Consider the following 17,925-nt stretch of genomic DNA (forward strand, 5'->3'; position numbering starts at 1 on the left):
AGCAGCACAAAGGTCATGGGGCAGGATGTTGATGGCGAGGCTGGGGAGGGGGCAGCGAGGGAGGTGACCACGTTGGGCTCCTGCGCTGCATGGCTGTGTAGGTTACTAAGGAAACTACTGCCTTCCCCAAGGAAAACCAGAGTCACATGACTTCCTGGGAGAAGGTGGGGCTGGCTGAAAGTCAGGACCACTCTGCCCTTTGTCCCCGACCCCCTCTGGGCATTGCCATTTTATAAAATATGAGCAAATCCCACCTTAAGATTTTAGGTTTGTTTTTTTTTTAATCAGTTTTTCATTTTTCAACTAAATATAACTTAAAACTGCAAAAATTGTGGTCACCACAAGCAATAAAACTGCAGTGGTGTACAAGGGAAGATTGACGCCCTCCCCCATACCCCCCCCACCTGAAACCCAAGTTAGCAGCCTAGCGTGCCTCTCTCCTTCCCAAGCCACACTCGGCGTGCGTGCTGGCGCTAGCATTGCTTGTCTGCGCAACAACATGGGATCATGTAGCAGCAGGGTGGTCTTACCTACTTCCCTGCTGTCTCACTCCCTGTAATTCATGAGGTTCCTCCAGGTCCAAGGACTTAAGTCACCTCTGTCTGAAGGCTGTGGGGGCACCGCCTTCATCCAGCCTTTGCCCTTTGGCAGGTCACCTGTTACATTCAGGGCTGACAAGTAGCTGCTGTCCCATTCCCTCGACGTCCCTGCACCCTGGACGGGGTCCTTGGGTCCTCCTCTCCCTGCACCCACTCCTCTCCAGCTGTACTCTCTGCTGAGTGACAGCACTAGAAACCTCAGAGCCCCACAGACCTGGCTCACACCCAGGTTCAGGTGGTTGTCAAGCCTGCCGGCCCAGGTCGAGAGCACACGTCCATCTGTCACCTTTCCTGTTGTCCCTCCCCCGGCACCTGGCTCCAGCCTTCAGGCATAGCTCACTTACCTGAGCTGCTTCTGCAGGCCTCGCTGGCCTCCTTGCCTCCACCCTCTGTCGTGCCAGGCTGACCCTCAGGTCTCCCAAGGGTCCTCCCTTCCCTACTTTGCATCTTCTCACTCTTCAAACCACCTGCAGTCCGTCTCTCCTCGGACCTCAACCTTGCTGAAGGGTATGTAGATACACTTGCCCCACCCAGCCTGCAGCCGGAGGGCCAGTGCACCTGGCAGTATGGCACTGGGGGAATCCTGGGCACTCTGAGAGCTTCACCTGTGCTGTGTGCGTGTGTCTGTCCACCCCACTAATCCTGGTTTCCACCTCTTTGTCCCTCACAGTGCGGGTTCCCTATTTCATTGACTTGAAAAAACCGCAGGATCAAGGTTTGAATCACACCTGTAATTACTACCTCCAGCCAGAGGAAGACGTGACCATTGGAGTCTGGTGAGTGTGTGCCCTCAGGGCTTCAGGGTTCTCTGGACCCCTTGGCTCTGGGCGTCTCCAAGAGGCAGGAGGGCCTGTGTCTTGTGTCCAGTGTTGTCCTGACAGCAGGCTCTGAACTGGTGCTTGTCCGTTTTTATCTTTTCCCGCTGTTTCCAAGAAAAGAGCTCGGCTATATTCGATACTGATGGAGCACGAGACGGCAGCGCTGGCTCTGCTCCGAGGGCTTGAACGGCGGAGGCCTTGTGGGCCAGCTGGGCTCGTGCACAAAGCCTTACTAAAAGGGGAGTGTAAGCCGGGAGTTGCGAGGGCAGGCTTGAGCTCCCCGTCTGGTGAGGTGTTGGGAGTGGCTCTCTCCATCGTTGATGGGGTGGCATTTGTGTCTTCTTAGTGTTTACTTTCTAGCCATGCTTTCAGGTTGGACCTACTTAGGTCCTGTGACATCTTGTGTCTCCCTGGAGTATGATTTACTATTTTTCTGTGGACAGGGCTCTCCTGTGGCGTCTTCTCTCTCTCTCCCCTAGAATAGCTCTGAATCGCTGCCTTTGTCTCAGCAGAGCCGTGAGAAGGTTCTGGGTGAAGTGCTCGGGTGGTGTCCCCGTGCGGGCGTCCTGGGTGACGGCCCTGCAGGGAGGGGAGGTTCTGGTTCTCAGTGCTGAGACCAGGGTTGCCTCTGGTCGTTTCTGACTTGACTTAGTGGAGCATTTACAGCCAGGATCTTTTGGGCCACTGTGCATTTCCATCTTCAGTCAGAACCCTGTGTCTGGCTCAGGCATGTCAGGGGAATTGTCTGCCCTTGTGCTGGGGGTGGGCTTGCACTTTGAAGACACAGGCCCAGCGGGCCTTCTCCCGTGATCAGAGCGGGGCGGGTGTCTGTGGGCGGTTACCTGGGAACGGGGTTGGTGGTGACCACGTGAGACTCTCTCTGCCGCTGCTGTGATGGTGGTGGGGACCTTTGGGTGGCAGCAGCTCCCTCACCGGCCCCTCACAGGTCCTCCCTCAGCAGAGGAGCTGGGGAGAGCTGGCAGCTCCTTCCCAGCATGGCAGCAGGAAGAGAGCCCAGGGATGGGCCCACAGCCGCCTGGGCACTGCCTGGGCCTTTATCAGGAGCTCCAGGTTTCAAGTAGGCTGACCTCTGGGACTCACCAGCTCCCCGCACCTTGAAATGTGCCTTCTGTGTCGTAGGTTTGTAATGGTTGGAGGGTGATAATTGCAGTGGTCAGAACCACCCACGATTTGATTCTCTGAGCCAGGTCAGAGAGAAGCTGTTAGAAATGAGCTGCTGACACTTAGACCTAGAAGAGAAGAAATTGGCTATGTAATATTTGTAAGTCTTCCGTTGAATGAAGTTGAGATTTTACAGAGCACCCTTCCTGAATCAGACCCTGCCCAGTTAACAGTGACTTTGCTGTGTCCTGAGTTAGCATTAACCAGAGCACCCTCTGCAGGAGGGTTTGGCCAGCTAGACCAAGTGTCCGTGTGCCTGGCCAGGCGTGGAGGAGTCTGGGCTGCCGTGTGGGCCTGGGGTCCCCCTGCAGAGGTGGGTCAGCACCAGGCCGGCTTCGGGCGGTTCTGCTGGCTGCACCCACGAAGACCAGCGTCGCTGAGTCGGTGCGCCCGGCAGCATCGTGCTGCCTCCAAGGTGTCATGATTTAAATGGGAAGTTTGATGGGGCGTAGTGTTGCTCAGCCTGTGCCCGTGAAGTGCCCAGTGCTGCTTGGACCCGGCCAGACAGGGTCTGACCGCTCAGGGCCTCCCGTTGACACCCCTGGTCGCTGCTGCACATGCAGCGTCCGTGGCTGGGGGGCGGGGGAGGGGTCGGTGAGTCAGCTCTGCTCCTCCCGCCCGCCATCGCCCTGCCGGACGTGTGCTCCCTCTGCTCCTGCTTCAGGCACACCGTCCCCGCGCTCTGGTGGAAAAACGCCCAAGGGAAGGACCAGCTGTGGTACGAGGAAGCCTTGGCCTCCAGCCACCCCATCATCCTGTACCTGCACGGGAACGCGGGCACCAGGTGAGGAGGAGACGTGTCCTGCCTCGGGGCTTTCCGTGGTGAGGGGCCCCAGCGCCTGGGCTATGGGCAGCCTGAGAGCTCGGGGCGGCGGAGTCCCTCTGGGTCTGGGGGAGGTTGACACCAAGCCATGTTCCCACAGCCCCAGAGCGCAGCAGCGCTGAGTGCAGTAGGGCCTGGGCCCCTCCCTTGCTTCAGAGCCACCGGCTGAGCAGCTGTGGGCGGCTGTGTCCAGAAACCCCTGATCTGAAGCTCCCCCTGGGGTGGGGTGGAGGCGGCTGCGTCTGTCGGAGGGTCCCAGAGCCTGAGCCAGAGCAGGTGTCCTCCTTCCTGGTTTAGGAGCAAGGCTTCTCAGTGGGCAGGCGGTGCAGTCTGTCATCCTGGTCTGAGGACACTTCCTCACTGGCAGGCGTCCCCTACTGGACGGGGAGGCACACTCCTGGGGGGGTGCTGAGGGCGACATCAAAGGAGGGATGGCCAAAGGCTGGGGGACCCACGCAGAGAGACCCCAGCTGAGCATGCAGGGACAGGCTTGTCCTCGGAGGCCGCCCTGCCGTGCTATCAGGCCAGCGTGTGTCCAGCCGGAGCTTGCAACACCAGACCTCCCTCTGGGCTGTGGAGGAGGCACCCGTGTCTCTGCAGATGAAGCCCTCGCCCAGTTACCCCAGATGCTCTTCAGGGGGGTTTAACGGGCGTCCTTTGGACTAGCGGGGACTGGAGCCCATCCTTGTTTAAAGAAGGCTCCCTCCAGCCCACATGGTTGGCTTTGTTGAGAGTCTGCAGGGGAGCTGGTGGGGTGAGAGAAGAGGCATTTTCTGAACAAGCGTCGCCTGAAACCCCAGAGAGCGTCCCTGTTGCTGCTGCTTCCTTGGGTTGTGCGAGAGCTAGCGAGGAGGTGGGCACCGCAGGGCTGGGCTGCGGGCAGTCACTTCACAGGCAGCAAGGAGGACGACGCCAGCCTCTCTGGAGGGAAAGCAGGCCACGGCCGGTGTCTGGACAGGGCTGCGCAGAGGACGTGGCAGGACGTCCCAGGAAGCCGGGACCGTGAGGACATCCTGGGCCGAGAGAGCAGAGCGCTGAGCTCTGACTCAGACACACTTGGCAGCCTGCTCTCCTTGGTCCGGGATGAGCTGTGGCGGGTTTCTCTTTCTGCTTTTCAAAGAGCAGGTGGCTCCAAACATCTCCTGGAGCCTCCTTCTGTAAATGAGGGAAGTTTGGAGTTCCCTGTGAGCAGTGCCAGTCGCATGGTGACAAAGTGCCCGTAACTGCAGGATGGCAGGGTCGTGTGACTTGAGGGTTTGCTGCCCCTTCCCAAGCTCCGCAGACTGCCTAGGGCAGGCGCCGGGCAGGACAGCGGCAGCCCTGGCTCCCCGAGGCCCAGACCCCTAGGCTGCCCCCAACACTGTGTCACACTCTGAATCCCTCCTCTTGCTAAGGCTCAGTTTTGGGGAAGTTTAAGAAACAGCCACAACGACCTCTTACAGAGACAACAGAGTGTTTCACTATTTCCTTCTGGTCTTGAGACTCGGTCGTTTGAATGTTTGTTTGTGGGTTTTACTGGCTTTGCTCCTCCATCTTGTTCTTGCCTCCCCCAGGGACACGCCTTCCCCGAGCACACATTCCTGAAATGGCCAGGCGCTCATTATAAAAAAGACAAAGAGCTGGGAAGTCTGGTGAGGGTGAGCCTGCCCACCACATGCTTCCCCCGTTCCCTCTCCCAAGGCAGCCCTGTCCCCGCTTTGGTGTCTGTCCTCGGTTCAGCTGGGCAACCTCTGGGCAGAAAGAGGAGGAAGAGGTGCAGGGGTGACGTCGTGTCACTGTGGCACCCACTGCAGCGCGTGTCTGCTGGGCAGGGGCTGGCAGGGCCACAGTAGCCGTGGGATCGTGGTGGCACCTTCACCAGCATTCCACCCACGGGCACGTATGTGGAAGGACTTTGGGTGGGGCTGCTGCAGCTCAGAACCTCACTTTGCAGCAGGTGGGTCAGGGCCGAAGTGACCACGAAGTGAGGAGTGTGAGTGGCCGAGAGGACAGTTCTGAGCCGGCCGCGGCTCCTTAGGTGGAAAGGTTGAGGCAGCAGGTGCCTGTGGCCCGTCCCCCTGGTGTGTGGGCCGGCAAGGAAGTGGTCCTGGACACTGGGGAGCTGAAGGCCCTCATGTCTTCTGGAGATTGTACAGTAGGTCTGCATTGCCAGGTCAAAACAAAAGTGAGGTGATAATTAAACATCCCGTGGAGCCCAGACTGTCCCTTGCTTGGCACCGCATGGTAGAGGCAAGCTAGGAGCCACATAGGTGCCCTGAGGAGGAGGTCACCCGTCCACCACCCTCCCTGTGCAAGGCTGGGGACCGAGCACAAAAGGCCAGGTGCCCCAGGGCTGGCCCTGGGCCTCCTTCGCGGGAAGGTGCACTAACGCTGTTCTTGTCTCCTTGCCCTGACCTAGGGGAGGCGACCACCGCGTGGAGCTGTACAAGGTAGGTGAGGGTGGCACACGGGTTAGGATGGACAGAGCGGTGCTCACACAGTGGACAGGTGGTCGGAGCAGGTCCCACGGGCTGTGTGGCCCGCACGGCTTGTGCTGCAGAGAGCACTGCTTGCCTGCTGTTTCCCGGATGTCCCTTCCAGGGGGTGTGAGCAGAAGAGGGTCCCCCTGATAACTCTGGGAGCTGATCATTGCTGATCTTCCAGCTGCCTTTTACGGACGTCTCACTGTGGAGTGCTTCCCGTGTGGCTGCCTTTGGGGATGGTTTCCAAGATGGGAATGAATGGACTTTGTCGATCACATGCCAGATGTTGGCAGAGTACACAAAAGTCGTTTGAAATTGTTTGTGTAGCTGGGTCATGCATGTACAAGAGTCCCAGAGGACCGAGGGGCCAGGGAGCCACCCTTTCCTTGGGGTTGGGCTCGGAATTCTGCCCACACAGAGGTTTCTCGTGTCCACCAGGTGCAGGTTGCAGTTGAAACAGATGCCAGGCCAACGTAGTGGAAGCACCAGCAGGTGTCTGGGCGTGGGGGCTCCTGGGGGGAACAGACTGTCCCCTCTGTGTGGTTGTCATCACCGGCCGTGTGGTCCTGAAGCTGACGTGGGCCGTGGCTCCGCGTCCAGGGCCATCACGCCCATCACATGCAGGCAGAGGGGACAAGGCAGACGTACGGGGACTTGTGTACCCTGTGGACACTGCTCTCCACCCTGCACCCCGTGGTTGGCTCTGGGCTGTTGGAGGGCTTATTCCTGTAGTGAACTGGCTCCAAGCAGGGAAGGGGAGTGACCGAAAAGCTGCCCTCCCATCTAGTCTCTCCTAGAAAGGTTTGCACTGGGAGCAGAGGGTGTGGCCCTGTGGGGCTGGGGGCTGGCAGGAAGTGTGGCCTGGGCCAACTCTCTTCCGGAGGGACAGGAGCATACCTCCAGTCACTGGTCACAGTGGGTGCAGCTTCCACGTGGCTCTGGGCACACCCTCCAAGGGCCTGGGCGGGGGCTGTGGGTAGTGATCTCATGAAAACAGGCCCGTAATCCTGAGAGATCTTTTAAAAATGAGAAAAATCCAGTGAAATCTGAGCAATGCTGGGTTGCAGTCAGGGTCCCCAGATGTGGTCTCCACGCCGTGGGGTCCCTCCTCCTGGGTCGCTGGGTGGTCAGAGTCCCTGGCAGCACTGTGACAGCCTCAACCTGCCAGGCCCTCGGAAGGCAGGGGTGCCGTTCCAGGGCCATGGGAGCGTGGGGAGGCCTCCCTACACGTTCTTTGTGGCCTGTAGCAGCTGCTGACATCTGGGTGCTGAGAGGCCCCATCAGGGCGGGGCAGCGAGGTGGCGTCTTCATGACGTTCCCACAGACCAGTTTTCAGGGTGGGTGTAGGTGGAGCTGCGCTGCCCTCCATCCAAGGTGCTCGGCTTTGTTGCCCAGATGTTTGTTTTCACTTTCAGGTGCTGAGTTCCCTTGGTTACCACGTGGTCACCTTTGACTACAGAGGTGAGGGTTCTGTGGATGGTCACCTAGCGGGCCCCTCCCTTCCCCCAGGCGGGCAGGCCTCACTGCCGTGACTGGTGGCATCTCTGAGCGCACTGAGGTGATGGAGGGTCCAGGTAGTCTACTGTGTGTCCCATGCGTGTCCTCCCCCGCAGGGAGGCACTGGCATCTGGAACCCAGCACGTATTCTCTGTTGGCTGCATTTTAAACGTAAAAAACGCTCTGTTTTCTTCCTTGGACTCAGACTTCCCCACAGCTGGACATCAGGCAGGCTTGGTGCTCAGCAGAGCGCGTCTTGTTGAAGTAGATAGACCCCTCTTCCCACCCCTCAGGATTTCTTCTTTCTTGCCTGCTCCCCACCCCCCCAGGCAGCTCAGGAACCTGCAGTTTGATGTGTGAGGGAAAGGCTTGTGTCGACAGGGAGCAGTGGGGGGAAAGCGTGTGCCTCTGGGCCAGCTCACCTGCGGGGAGGGAGGGTCAGCATCCTCAGACCCAGGAGCCAGTTGTCACCTGGATGTGGGCGTTGTGGCGGCTTCCTCTTGCTGCGGCCACAAATCACTGCACAGGTGATATTTGAAACGGCGCAGATGTATGACATTGAGGCTCTGGAGGTCAGAAGCTCAGATCTTCGGCTGCTGGGATAAGTGGAGTGTGGGCAAAGGTTCCAGGGAGAGTCTGGCTCGTTGCCTCTCTGAGCCCCTCGAGGCCGCCCCTCTTCCTCACTGGGCTCCCTGAGCCCACGTCACTCTGACCCCGACCTCCGTTCCCCTCCCGCCTGCCAGTGAAGGCCCTGTGACAACTTGGGGCCCAAGCTGATCGGGATCGTCGCCCAACATGTGTCCGCTGGCTTGCGGCCTTTCCTCTGCACCCTTCACTGCCCTGCCATGGAAGGTGATAGTCCCAGGTCTCAGACCAGGACGTGGACACCCTTGGGGCCATCATTCTGCAGACTGTAGGGCAGGGGTCGTTCTATGGAAGCGTGTCCATCAGGAGGAAAGTGCTGGGTTAGAAAAACTGAAGCAAGGCTTCTCCCTTCCTCCTGCTGCTGCTGTTAGACCCGTGAGGTAGTGAGGGGCGGCCCTCTTCCTCGTTCGCCTCCCTGTGCTCCTGACGAGAGGTACAATCCCGTCTGGCACTAGTTCTTTTCAGCTCCTGTTGGGTCTCTGCATTTTTAAGCTGTGTAAAAGCCGGGAGTTCTGCTGTGGCTCCCTGTGCCTGTGCCTGTCTCTCTGTCCTCGTCTCCCCGTGTCCCTGCCCCCCACCAGAGCCCCGAGCCCTCATGTCCCTTGCATGGCTCCTTCTGTAACCAGGGTCTGGGCCACCCTGGGCAGGTGGCCTGTTGTGCTGCTGCCTCTGGGTTTTGCTTCTGCAGCAGGACCTGCTCTTCCTGAGCATGTGGTGCTTTTCAGGTCACTTGACGACTCACTGCTGAGCTGCTGGAAATGACAGTCACACTTTGCCTGGAGCCTGAAGGGAAGGGCCCTCGGGGAGGTCATGGCTCAGGGGCATTCCTCTGTTACACAAACAGGATGCTAGAGCCCCTTCCTTTCTGGGTCAGGGTTGCCTTGAGCCCGGAACCTGCCCATCTGGGAGCCTCCTGACTCCACACCTATCCACTGCCGGGCCACAGCCGGGCCACAGAGTCAGGGCTGGGCGCTCACTGACCAAGCCTGTCAGTGCATCGTGGGGTGGCCTCCAGCAAGGCTCAGGTGTCGCACAGATGGACGCCTCTTCAGTGCCATGGGGTCTGCGTGTCTGACCACCCCGGCTGCTCATCAAGACTCAGCCAAGGGCTGCTGGTGGCCGTTTGGGGTCAGAGGTTGTGAGGGGCTGAGGAGGAGGGAGAGCGCGAGCCGGCTTGGCCGCTGGCCGGGCCCGCCCATGGTGGGCGGGGGGCGTGCTGCTCCAGGGCTTCCGCAGGCTGTGCCTGACGTGCCCCTGCTGCCGCATTCCCAGGTTGGGGCGACTCGGTCGGAACGCCGTCGGAGCGGGGCATGACGTACGACGCACTCCATGTTTTTGACTGGATCAAAGCGCGGAGTGGAGACAACCCCGTGTACATTTGGGGCCATTCCCTCGGCACTGGGTAAGAGTGCCCAGCGTGGGCTTTGTGGGAGCAGGTCTCCTTGGGGCGACTTTCCAGGCCAGGTCTTCGAGGGGCCCCAGTGGCCTCTGGGTCCTGTGAAGCCCACAGAGACCACGAGGGGGCTGGGGTGCTCCAGCTCCTCTGCAGGGAGAACTCGGACTCGCTCCAGTGGGACTGTGCCTGTGGAGGTGGGTCCCAGCAGAACGAGGTCCCTCCGTCTGCCCATGCCCCGCAAGCCCAGGAGCCGGGGCCCTGGTCCTGTGTGTGGCGTCATCACCAAACGTGGGGAGGTGGCAGTGGTGGTTCTGTCCTCCACCTGCTGAGACAGGAGGCCCCTCAGGGTCCACTTGGGCCTCTTTAGTGGCCTCTGCGAGTGTGAGGCTCGTGTTCCTAGAGGGAGCCGAGGCCTCCGGCACTGCCCTCTTCCCTTGCCTTCCTTTGGGCGTGGTGGCTGCAGCTGAGCGGGGCCTGCAGGCCAGGCAGTGCCTGGGACGGGTCCTGCCCGCCCACCCTCGCAGGGAGAGAGAGCCCTGGGCAGAGGGGAGCAGGCCTCCGGCCCTGACTACCTGCATGGGCCCCGCCAGCTGTGGTCCTGGGATGGCAGGAGCCCCCAGACTTGGGAGCTCCAAGTGCTGCCACTTCCAGGAATGCCTTCCCCTGGCTGATGGGGTGGCCCTGGGCCCTCCCATCCTCCTGCCTGTCCCCGCATCACCCACACTGACCAGGTGTGAGCCCCTGAGGGAGGCTGCCCAGGCGAGGTGCAGGGCGCCCCTCGGGACTGGAGGTGGGCCTCCTGGCATCCTTGTTGGAGGGTTGGCTGATGGCAGGGGCACCTGTGTTCCCCCTGCCCAAACCCCTCCTGTCACTTTTGAGTAGAACAGTCTCATCTGAGACAATTTTTGTCATGATTCACCCGAACTTCTTTTTCTTTGTCCCCAGAGTGGCAACAAACCTGGTGCGGCGCCTCTGTGAGCGAGGTAGGGGCGTGAGCTCACCATCAGGTCGCGGGGCGGGCTCGGTGCTGGCCGTTGGCTGTGCTCCCGGCCTTGCCGGGGTCCTGTGAGGTGGGCGGTAGCGGACGAGCAGCAGTGAGACTGGGGGGCCTGGGCAGACCCTCGCGGGCCTCCCCGCGGGCCCCACAAGTTCTCTGCAGCCGGCGGAGCCTCACCACGGGCCGGGCTCTGGGCAGGCAGCCTCAGCAGACAGGGCTCCCAGTGTCCCTTCGTGGCCGCCTCCCACACGCCACCCACGGGAGGGCCGGAGTGGGGGCTGGGCAGGAGGAGGGGCCAAGGGGTGTGTCTCCCCAAGGCTTCTCGCCTGCCTGCCAGCTCGCCGTTTGTTTTATTTGTCTAGAGACACCTCCAGATGCCCTCATACTGGAGTCTCCGTTCACTAATATCCGCGAAGAAGCGAAGAGCCATCCGTTCTCAGTGGCGAGTACAGATCTTATTAAAAGTGGATTTATTTTTGTAGTGAAAATAATTGCGATGAACCATAAAGATGACTATTTGTAAATATGTAGAATAAATAAGTAAGAATATCGTAAGAGTTATTAGTTGAATATCCATGTGGACACAAATTTTATTAGAAGTTATTTCTCATTCAGTTCCGGGCACTGGCCTGACCACAGAGCTGCCCGGGAAGCTTACCACTTTGTGCCAGGTTGTCTGAGGGTGGCTGGGCGCCCAGGAGGCCCTGCATCCCCGGCAGTGGGGCTGGTGGGCGCCCGCTCTCGGTCCAGGGAAGCCCCGCTGGGGATTCCGTGCTTTCGGGCCCGGACCGGCCAGAACGGAGGCCTTGGAGCTTCTTGGGCTTCTCTGTCCCGTCTCTTCCTCCCCTTCTGCGTGGCGCCGCCCGCCCCACCTTGCGCTGTCCTCTGTTGGGTCTTGTGTCTTTGCTGTTGCTCTTCTCCCCCGTCGTGTGGACCCCATCTTCTTGGGGGTGGCGGCCTGCTGGGTATGGGAAGCCTGGTCTCAGAGTGGATCCTGGCAGCGGGTCTGAGGTGCGGAAGCTCCGTCTGTGGGCAGCCCCCTCTGCAGCCAGTCTGGGGACCTCTTGAGTGGAGAGTCTGAGGTGGGTGGCAGGGAGGGCAGGGGTACCCAGCACAGCTCGGGGGGTCCCACAGGTCAGCCGGCTCAGAAGCAGGTGGACCTTGGGCACTTGGCCTCGTGCGGTTTTAATCGACGCCCTATCTCCCTGTCGCTTCCAGATATACCGACACTTCCCTGGGTTTGACTGGTTCTTCCTTGACCCCATCACAAGCAGCGGGATTCAGTTTGCGAATGATGAGAAGTGAGTACCGGGAGGAGAGTTTAGAGAAACCAGAATCCCGGGAGAGTGGGATCTGAACACGGGGGCTCGTCTCTGACGGGGCAGGGCGGAGGGGTCAGGACGTGGGAAGACTACAGAGTTGAAGAAACACGGAAACAACAGGTTTTGGGGGTCCATAAAGCTGTTTTATTTGAAAATTGTCAAAGCCAGAACTCCTGAACCGGTATTAAAACAGTAATAGTAACTTATTCAAAAAGTAACTGCCTCGGCCACCTGATTTGTGTCTGGCTCTGGGAAGATGTTATGAAGTTTAGTGTTAAAAATCATTAGCTAAACCGCAAGTTACGTGCTGTGTTTAAAGACTCTTTCTTTGAACAGCATTCACATTCTGTTGACATTATCTTTGTGATATTTTTGTTTTACGGATTTTAATTCTTTAAAAAAAAAAATCCTTATCTGACTGTTCAGCTAACATTTAATAATCTACATTTTAAAATAATACGAAAAACGAAGTATTATTTCCCCTCAGTTATGTGCTTTGGTTCTAAAAACAGAAGTAGAACTAAAATTTGAGCAAACGTTATGAGCCAAACCCCTGCTTGCCTGTAAATGTTACCGGATTCCCTCTAAGAACGACGGCCTCTCCTGGGGCCCTGGTCCAGCGTGTCTCCCTCCCGCAGCGTGAAGCACATCTCCTGCTCCCTGCTCATCCTGCACGCAGAGGACGACCCCGTGGTGCCCTTCCAGCTCGGCAGGAAGGTGGGTGTCGGTTGGACTCGCGTCCAGCCCAGGCTGGGCCAGGCGGATGAGGAGGAGGGTTCTGCGGCCGGCAGGCCCATGAGGAAGAGCGGGGCAGGGGCAGGGCTGGTGCCACTGCCACAGGAAACGGGGGCGGAAAGCGGGCACCTGCCTCTGGGTCCCCTGCAGGGGCCCTCCCCACAGAGACTCACTGCGGGGACTCAGCCAGGAGGGCTTGCCAGGTCCTGGCTGGAGGGAGGGGGCCTCAATGGCCGGGACCCCCATGGGTGTAATTGGCACAGAACCTGTCACCTGTTCCCTGACCTTGGCCCTGGACTGACATTGGAGGGTGCGTCATTGTCCTGGGGCCCCTGCGTCTGCTTTGTCTTTGCTGCCAGGAAGCAGGATTGGATCTGGGGGTGGGGGTGGGGTAGGGCACTGTCTGCCCTGGTAGCCACCTGGGGCAGGGTCTGCTGGGAGGGAGCCCAGGCCACCTCAGCACAGGCCTGAGACAGCGGGGCTGGGTGGAGGGCTGAGGTGGCCAGATGCAGAGCCGGCTGTGGACTGGCCTTGACCCAGGGCACACGGTCTGCCCAGCCCCAGGTACTGAGCCATCAGGGCCGCTCCGGGCACTCAGGCCACCACCCCATCCTGTAGCAAGTACCTTTCTGGGGTGCTGAGGTCCCCTGAGGAAGGGCAGCCTCCTTGGGAGACAGGCCTGAAGACAGAGAGAGTCTTGAGTGGGGGCTCGAGGGGCTGAACTCCTGCCAGCACCACCCTCTGCCGACCCTGCTGTGGGCGAGGCTGCCTGCAGGGTGGCTGCACTGTCCGAGGGGCGCTCGGGCCGCTCTTTGGAGGTGGTGGCCATTGGCTGGTCTCTACTGCAGGGGAGGCTGGCAGGCGGGTCACCCACAGGCCCGGTGCTGACTCGCTGACCCTCCCCCAGCTCTACAGCATCGCTGCCCCGTCCCGCAGCTTCCGGGACTTCAAGGTTCAGTTCATCCCCTTCCACGCGGACCTCGGCTACAGGCACAAGTACATCTACAAGAGCCCCGAGCTGCCCCGGATCCTGAGGTAGGCGCTCTCTTCCTGCCAGGGATGCCGTCCTGCGTGGCAGCGGCTCAGGGGCTGTGTGGGGCTGTGGGGCTACAGCCGCAAAAGCCGTCTCGGGGCCCGGTCACAGTGAGGGGTTGGGGGTGTCCACCCTCCTGGGCTGTCCCCATGGTGCTGGCTGTGCAGTGCAGGCGCCACACAGGGGTGCGTCCACAACACAGCCTCCTTCCCTTCCCACACCCCTGCCAGGTCAGTGCGCCTGCATGCGGGGCAGACAGGGCACACGGGCCCAGCCTGGCTCCGCAGAAGCCTGTTTGTCCCCCGCTGCTTCTGGCAGGGAGCCTGTGCTCCCGCTGTGCTGGGCTGGCCGGGACCCTGGCCAAGGCTGGGCTGCAGCCCCGGGCACAGACCTGAGCACGAGGGTGGGCCACTGGCAAAGGGCAGGGCTGCGTGGACCAGGCCCTGCCCGGCCCCCCGTTGGAGGCACGGGATTGGGCCTTGGCCGGGTCACAGCTGCATGCCCCTCTCGCTGTCTTTGAAGTTTTGGAGGCAGGACTGGGCAGCTGGCTGTTCTTGCCACGCGGATGTGGGCTGCTGAGGGGCCGTAAAGAGTGCGGGTTTGCTCTGGGGTTGTCATTTTTCCCCGTGAAAGGAACATGTTTCAGGAAAGTCAGACCAGAGAACAGCTCAAGTCGAGGTGCCGTTGGTGACCCCGCACTTGGTGCCGCGCGTCGGGACTTGACTTGGGCGCTGCCGCTGGGGCCCTGCTTGTTTAACCCAGTGAGAGTTTTCCGAGCGGGAGGGTGGCCTCCAGGCCTTTGGCAACAGGTGTCCCCTCTGATCTAGGGAATTCCTGGGCAAGCCGGACGCCGGGCGCCAGCACTGAGTCTCGCTGCCTGAAGAGCATGAAGACCTCTGCCCTTGTCCCCTCCCTCTGGCCAGCCTGGCGCCCGGAGAGGCACCTGGACTGAGGACGTGGTCTCCAGTGGGAGGGCAGTGGGGCCCTGGCAGACCTCAGGCGCCTGCCCTGGGAGCTGGAGCACTGATCTCTGTGGACAGTGCGGGTGGCGGGCGGGTGGCCCTCTCTCCCTCTTGCTGCCACTCACCCTGAGGTCTTGTTGGAAAGACAGTGACAGGACATTCCGGCCGTTGGCTGGTTGATCTCCACTTCCTGAGCTGGGCATTGGAGCCTGGGGAAGGAGGCGTGGGGTCTTGGGACCATGCTGCGCTCTCTGGCACCACCCTCGAGAATGTGGGGAACCTGGGTTCCTTCTGCCTCTTCCTAGCACATGTGGAATGGACTCCAGTGGTTCCTCACCCCCTCCTGCCCTGTGCACCCGCTTGCCTTCCTTGGTGTCCCTGCCTCCCTGGGTGGCCCCACTGCTCCCAGGGGGGAGGTGCCTGGGATCTGCCTTCCTCCAATTTCCACCCACCTGTCCGCCTAACCTGGCCTTAGACTGAGCATTTATTTAAGAATAAAATCGTGGTGGTGGTCTGCCTGTTTTCTCAGTGACACCTCCAGTTGTGCCCAGGCCCTGCCCACAGCCCCAGGCCACTCCCAGAACCCGGTGATAGGGCAGAGGGGTGTCTCCGGAAGGCCAAGGATCGCAGCTGTCTTTCCTCCTTCCTTCTGGACTCTGAGGCTCCTCAGGAAGGGCCATTGTCTCTGCGGGAGGCCTGTTCACGGTGGGGATGGCTTCTCTGGGTGGAGGGGTGGCATTTTCCTACAATACAGGCTTACACAGGTGACCCTTTCAGCCTTAACGGTTAACAAGCTCACTGAACATCACTGTGTTGGTGGGCGGGCCCCTGACCACTCGGGAGAGGATGCGGGCTGCTCCTGCTATCTGGTGGTGGCTCGTTTGTCTGGCTTTTTGTCAGACCAGTTCCCCCTGCACTCGTGCGCCCCAGCCAGTGTCTGCCCCCTCTGGGTCCCACTTCTCACCTCCCCGGCGATGGCTTCTTACAGCCCAGCTATGTCACCTCTACTCGAGGACGAGAGGGTACACATCTTAATATGGAAGGGGACTTGGAGCTGTGCAGGCGCATGGTTTGTCCCAGACTGGAGAACTTCAGTCCACCCGAGTCTCCCCGATCCTCAGGGCCTGCAGCGTTCTCAGCACAGAACTCCGCAGGGGTGGGGAGGGGCTCGTTCACCTGCCCCAACCCTGTGGCCTGTATTCACAGCCGGGGGCCAGCTGGAGGGTCACCCTTCTTTCTGAAGCACCTTAGAGCTGCCTGTCGCTATTCTCGTATCTGGAAAACCCATGTCTTGCTTTCTTATGGTTTTTCCTTTTTTTAATTGACGTATAGTCAGTTTACAGTATGTCAATTTCTGGTGTACAGCACCATGTCCCAGTCTTGCATATACATACATATATTCATTTTCATTTTCTTTTTCATTAAAGGTTATTACAAGATATTGAACCTAGTTTCCTGTGCTACACAGAAGAAATTTTTTTTAATCTATTTATGTATACAGTGGCTAACATTTGCAGATCTCAAACTCCCAAATTTATCCCTTCCCACCCCTTTCCTCCGGTAACCATGATTATTTACTATGTCTGTGAGTCTGTTTTGTAGATGAGTTCATTAGTGTCCTTTTATTTTTCCTTTTTTTTAGATTTCACATGTGACTGATATACGGTATTTTTCTTTTTCTTTCTGGCTTAATTCACATAGAATGATGATCTCTAGGTCCAACCATGTTGCTGTAAATGGCATTATTTTATTCTTTTTTATGGCTCAGTAGTATTCCATTGTATAAATGCACCACAACTTCTTTATCCAGTCATATGCTGATGGACATTTAGGTTGCTTTCATGTCTTGTCTGTTGTAAATAGTGCTGCTGTGAACATTGGGGTGCATGTGTCTTTTCGAATTAAGAGTTCCCTCCGGATATATGCCGAGGAGCGGGATTCCTGGGTCCTATGATAAGTCTATTTTCAGTCTTTTGAGGAATCTCTATACTGTTTTCCACAGTGGCTGCACCAAACTGCATTCCCACCAGCAGTGTAGGAGGGTTCCCTTTTCTCCACAGCCTCTCCAGCATTTGTCATTTGTGGATTTTTGAATGGTGGCCATTCTGACTGGTGTGAGGTGATACCTCATTGTAGTTTTGATCTGCATTTCTCTGATAATTAGTGATATTGAGCATTTTTTCATGTGCCTATTGATCATTTGTCTGTTTTCATTGGAGAATTGCTTGTTTGGGTCTTCTGCCCTTTTTTGGATTGGGTTGTTTGGTTTTTGTTTCGTTGTTGTTGTTAATAAGTTGTATGAGCTGTTTATATATTCTGAAATTAAACCTGTCAGTTGCATCATTTGCAAAAATGTTCTCCCATTCTGTAGGTTGTCGTTTTGTTTTGCTTATGGTTTCCTTTGCTGTGCAAAAGCTTGTAAGTTTAATTAGGTCCCATTTGTTTATTTTTGTTCTTACTTCTATTGCCTCGGTAGACCGCTCTAGGAGAACACTGCTAAGATTTATGTCAGATAATGTTTTTCTTGTATTTTCCTCTGAGATGTTTATCATGTCTTGTCTTATATTTAAGTCTTTAAGCCATTTTGAGTTTATTCTTGTGCATGGTGTGAGGGAGTGCTCTACCTTCATTGATTTACATGCTGCCGTCCAGTTTTCCCAGCACCATTTCCTGAAGAGACTGTCTTTTTCTCCATTGTATATTCTTGCCTCCTTGTTGAAGATTTAATTTATCATAGGTGTGTGGGTTTACTTCTGGGCTCTCTGGTCTGTTCCATTGACCCATGTACTGCTTTTGTGCCAGCACCCCCATGCCTTTTCTTAGACCAGGTTTGAAACAGACAGACTTGCCTCTCCTAAGGTCAGTTTTGTCAGGTTGTCTGTGTTTCCTCACTGGATGGGCTTGCCCTGCACTCCTGGTGTCAGATTCAGGTGTGAGCGCTGCCTGCAGGGCCGCAGATTTCCGTCGCCGCTGGGCCACACCGTCCCAACCCGATGCCGCCTTCCTATAACTGCTCTGTGTCAGAGGTCCTGAGAGTCACCAGAAAGTGCCTCCCTGGCCAGGCAGCCCCTTCATAAGATCACCACCCCACAGCTCAGAGCCACATCCCCAGGCCGTCCTGGCCAGTGAAGCCGTGGGACCTGTTCACAGGCCGTGTAGACCTGGGCTGCTCCGACTGGGATCAAGTCCTGTGTCTCTGTAAGTTGCCTCAGATCTTCTTAGGGGTGTGAGGTAGGAGGCAAAGTAAAAATGTGAGCTGTCGTTGTTTCTGCAGGTGTCTGACAATCTGAGGACAAGGGAGTGCTGAGGGGCAGCTGCCAGAACATCACCTGGCAGGTTACTAGGTCTGCACACGCACCTGGAGGGGGGGTTGTCTCAGCTTGTGACCTCGGTCCAAGCACTTGAGCTTAAACTGGGTTAGGACCAACCCTTCGGAGGGTCACAGGGTCGATCT

The 17,925-nt window shown here is 58.1% G+C and overlaps 1 protein-coding gene across 1 annotated transcript in view; it reads left to right on the forward strand.

The window, feature by feature from the left end:
* Window positions 1-14,985, forward strand: part of ABHD12 (abhydrolase domain containing 12, lysophospholipase) — a 70,351-nt gene extending 55,366 nt beyond the window's left edge. Inside the window, exons 3-13 of the mRNA XM_074347746.1 lie at window positions 1,270-1,375; window positions 3,264-3,383; window positions 5,821-5,851; window positions 7,300-7,345; window positions 9,299-9,428; window positions 10,368-10,405; window positions 10,782-10,861; window positions 11,638-11,720; window positions 12,380-12,458; window positions 13,384-13,511; window positions 14,337-14,985. Of these exons, the coding sequence (XP_074203847.1) occupies window positions 1,270-1,375; window positions 3,264-3,383; window positions 5,821-5,851; window positions 7,300-7,345; window positions 9,299-9,428; window positions 10,368-10,405; window positions 10,782-10,861; window positions 11,638-11,720; window positions 12,380-12,458; window positions 13,384-13,511; window positions 14,337-14,376 (881 nt within the window). The 3' untranslated portion in view covers window positions 14,377-14,985. The remainder of the gene's footprint in view (window positions 1-1,269; window positions 1,376-3,263; window positions 3,384-5,820; window positions 5,852-7,299; window positions 7,346-9,298; window positions 9,429-10,367; window positions 10,406-10,781; window positions 10,862-11,637; window positions 11,721-12,379; window positions 12,459-13,383; window positions 13,512-14,336) is intronic.
* The last annotated feature ends 2,940 nt before the right edge of the window (window positions 14,986-17,925 follow it).

This window comes from Camelus bactrianus, chromosome 19 (genome assembly GCF_048773025.1).
Source record: "Camelus bactrianus isolate YW-2024 breed Bactrian camel chromosome 19, ASM4877302v1, whole genome shotgun sequence".
Taxonomy (NCBI): Eukaryota; Metazoa; Chordata; class Mammalia; order Artiodactyla; family Camelidae; genus Camelus; species Camelus bactrianus.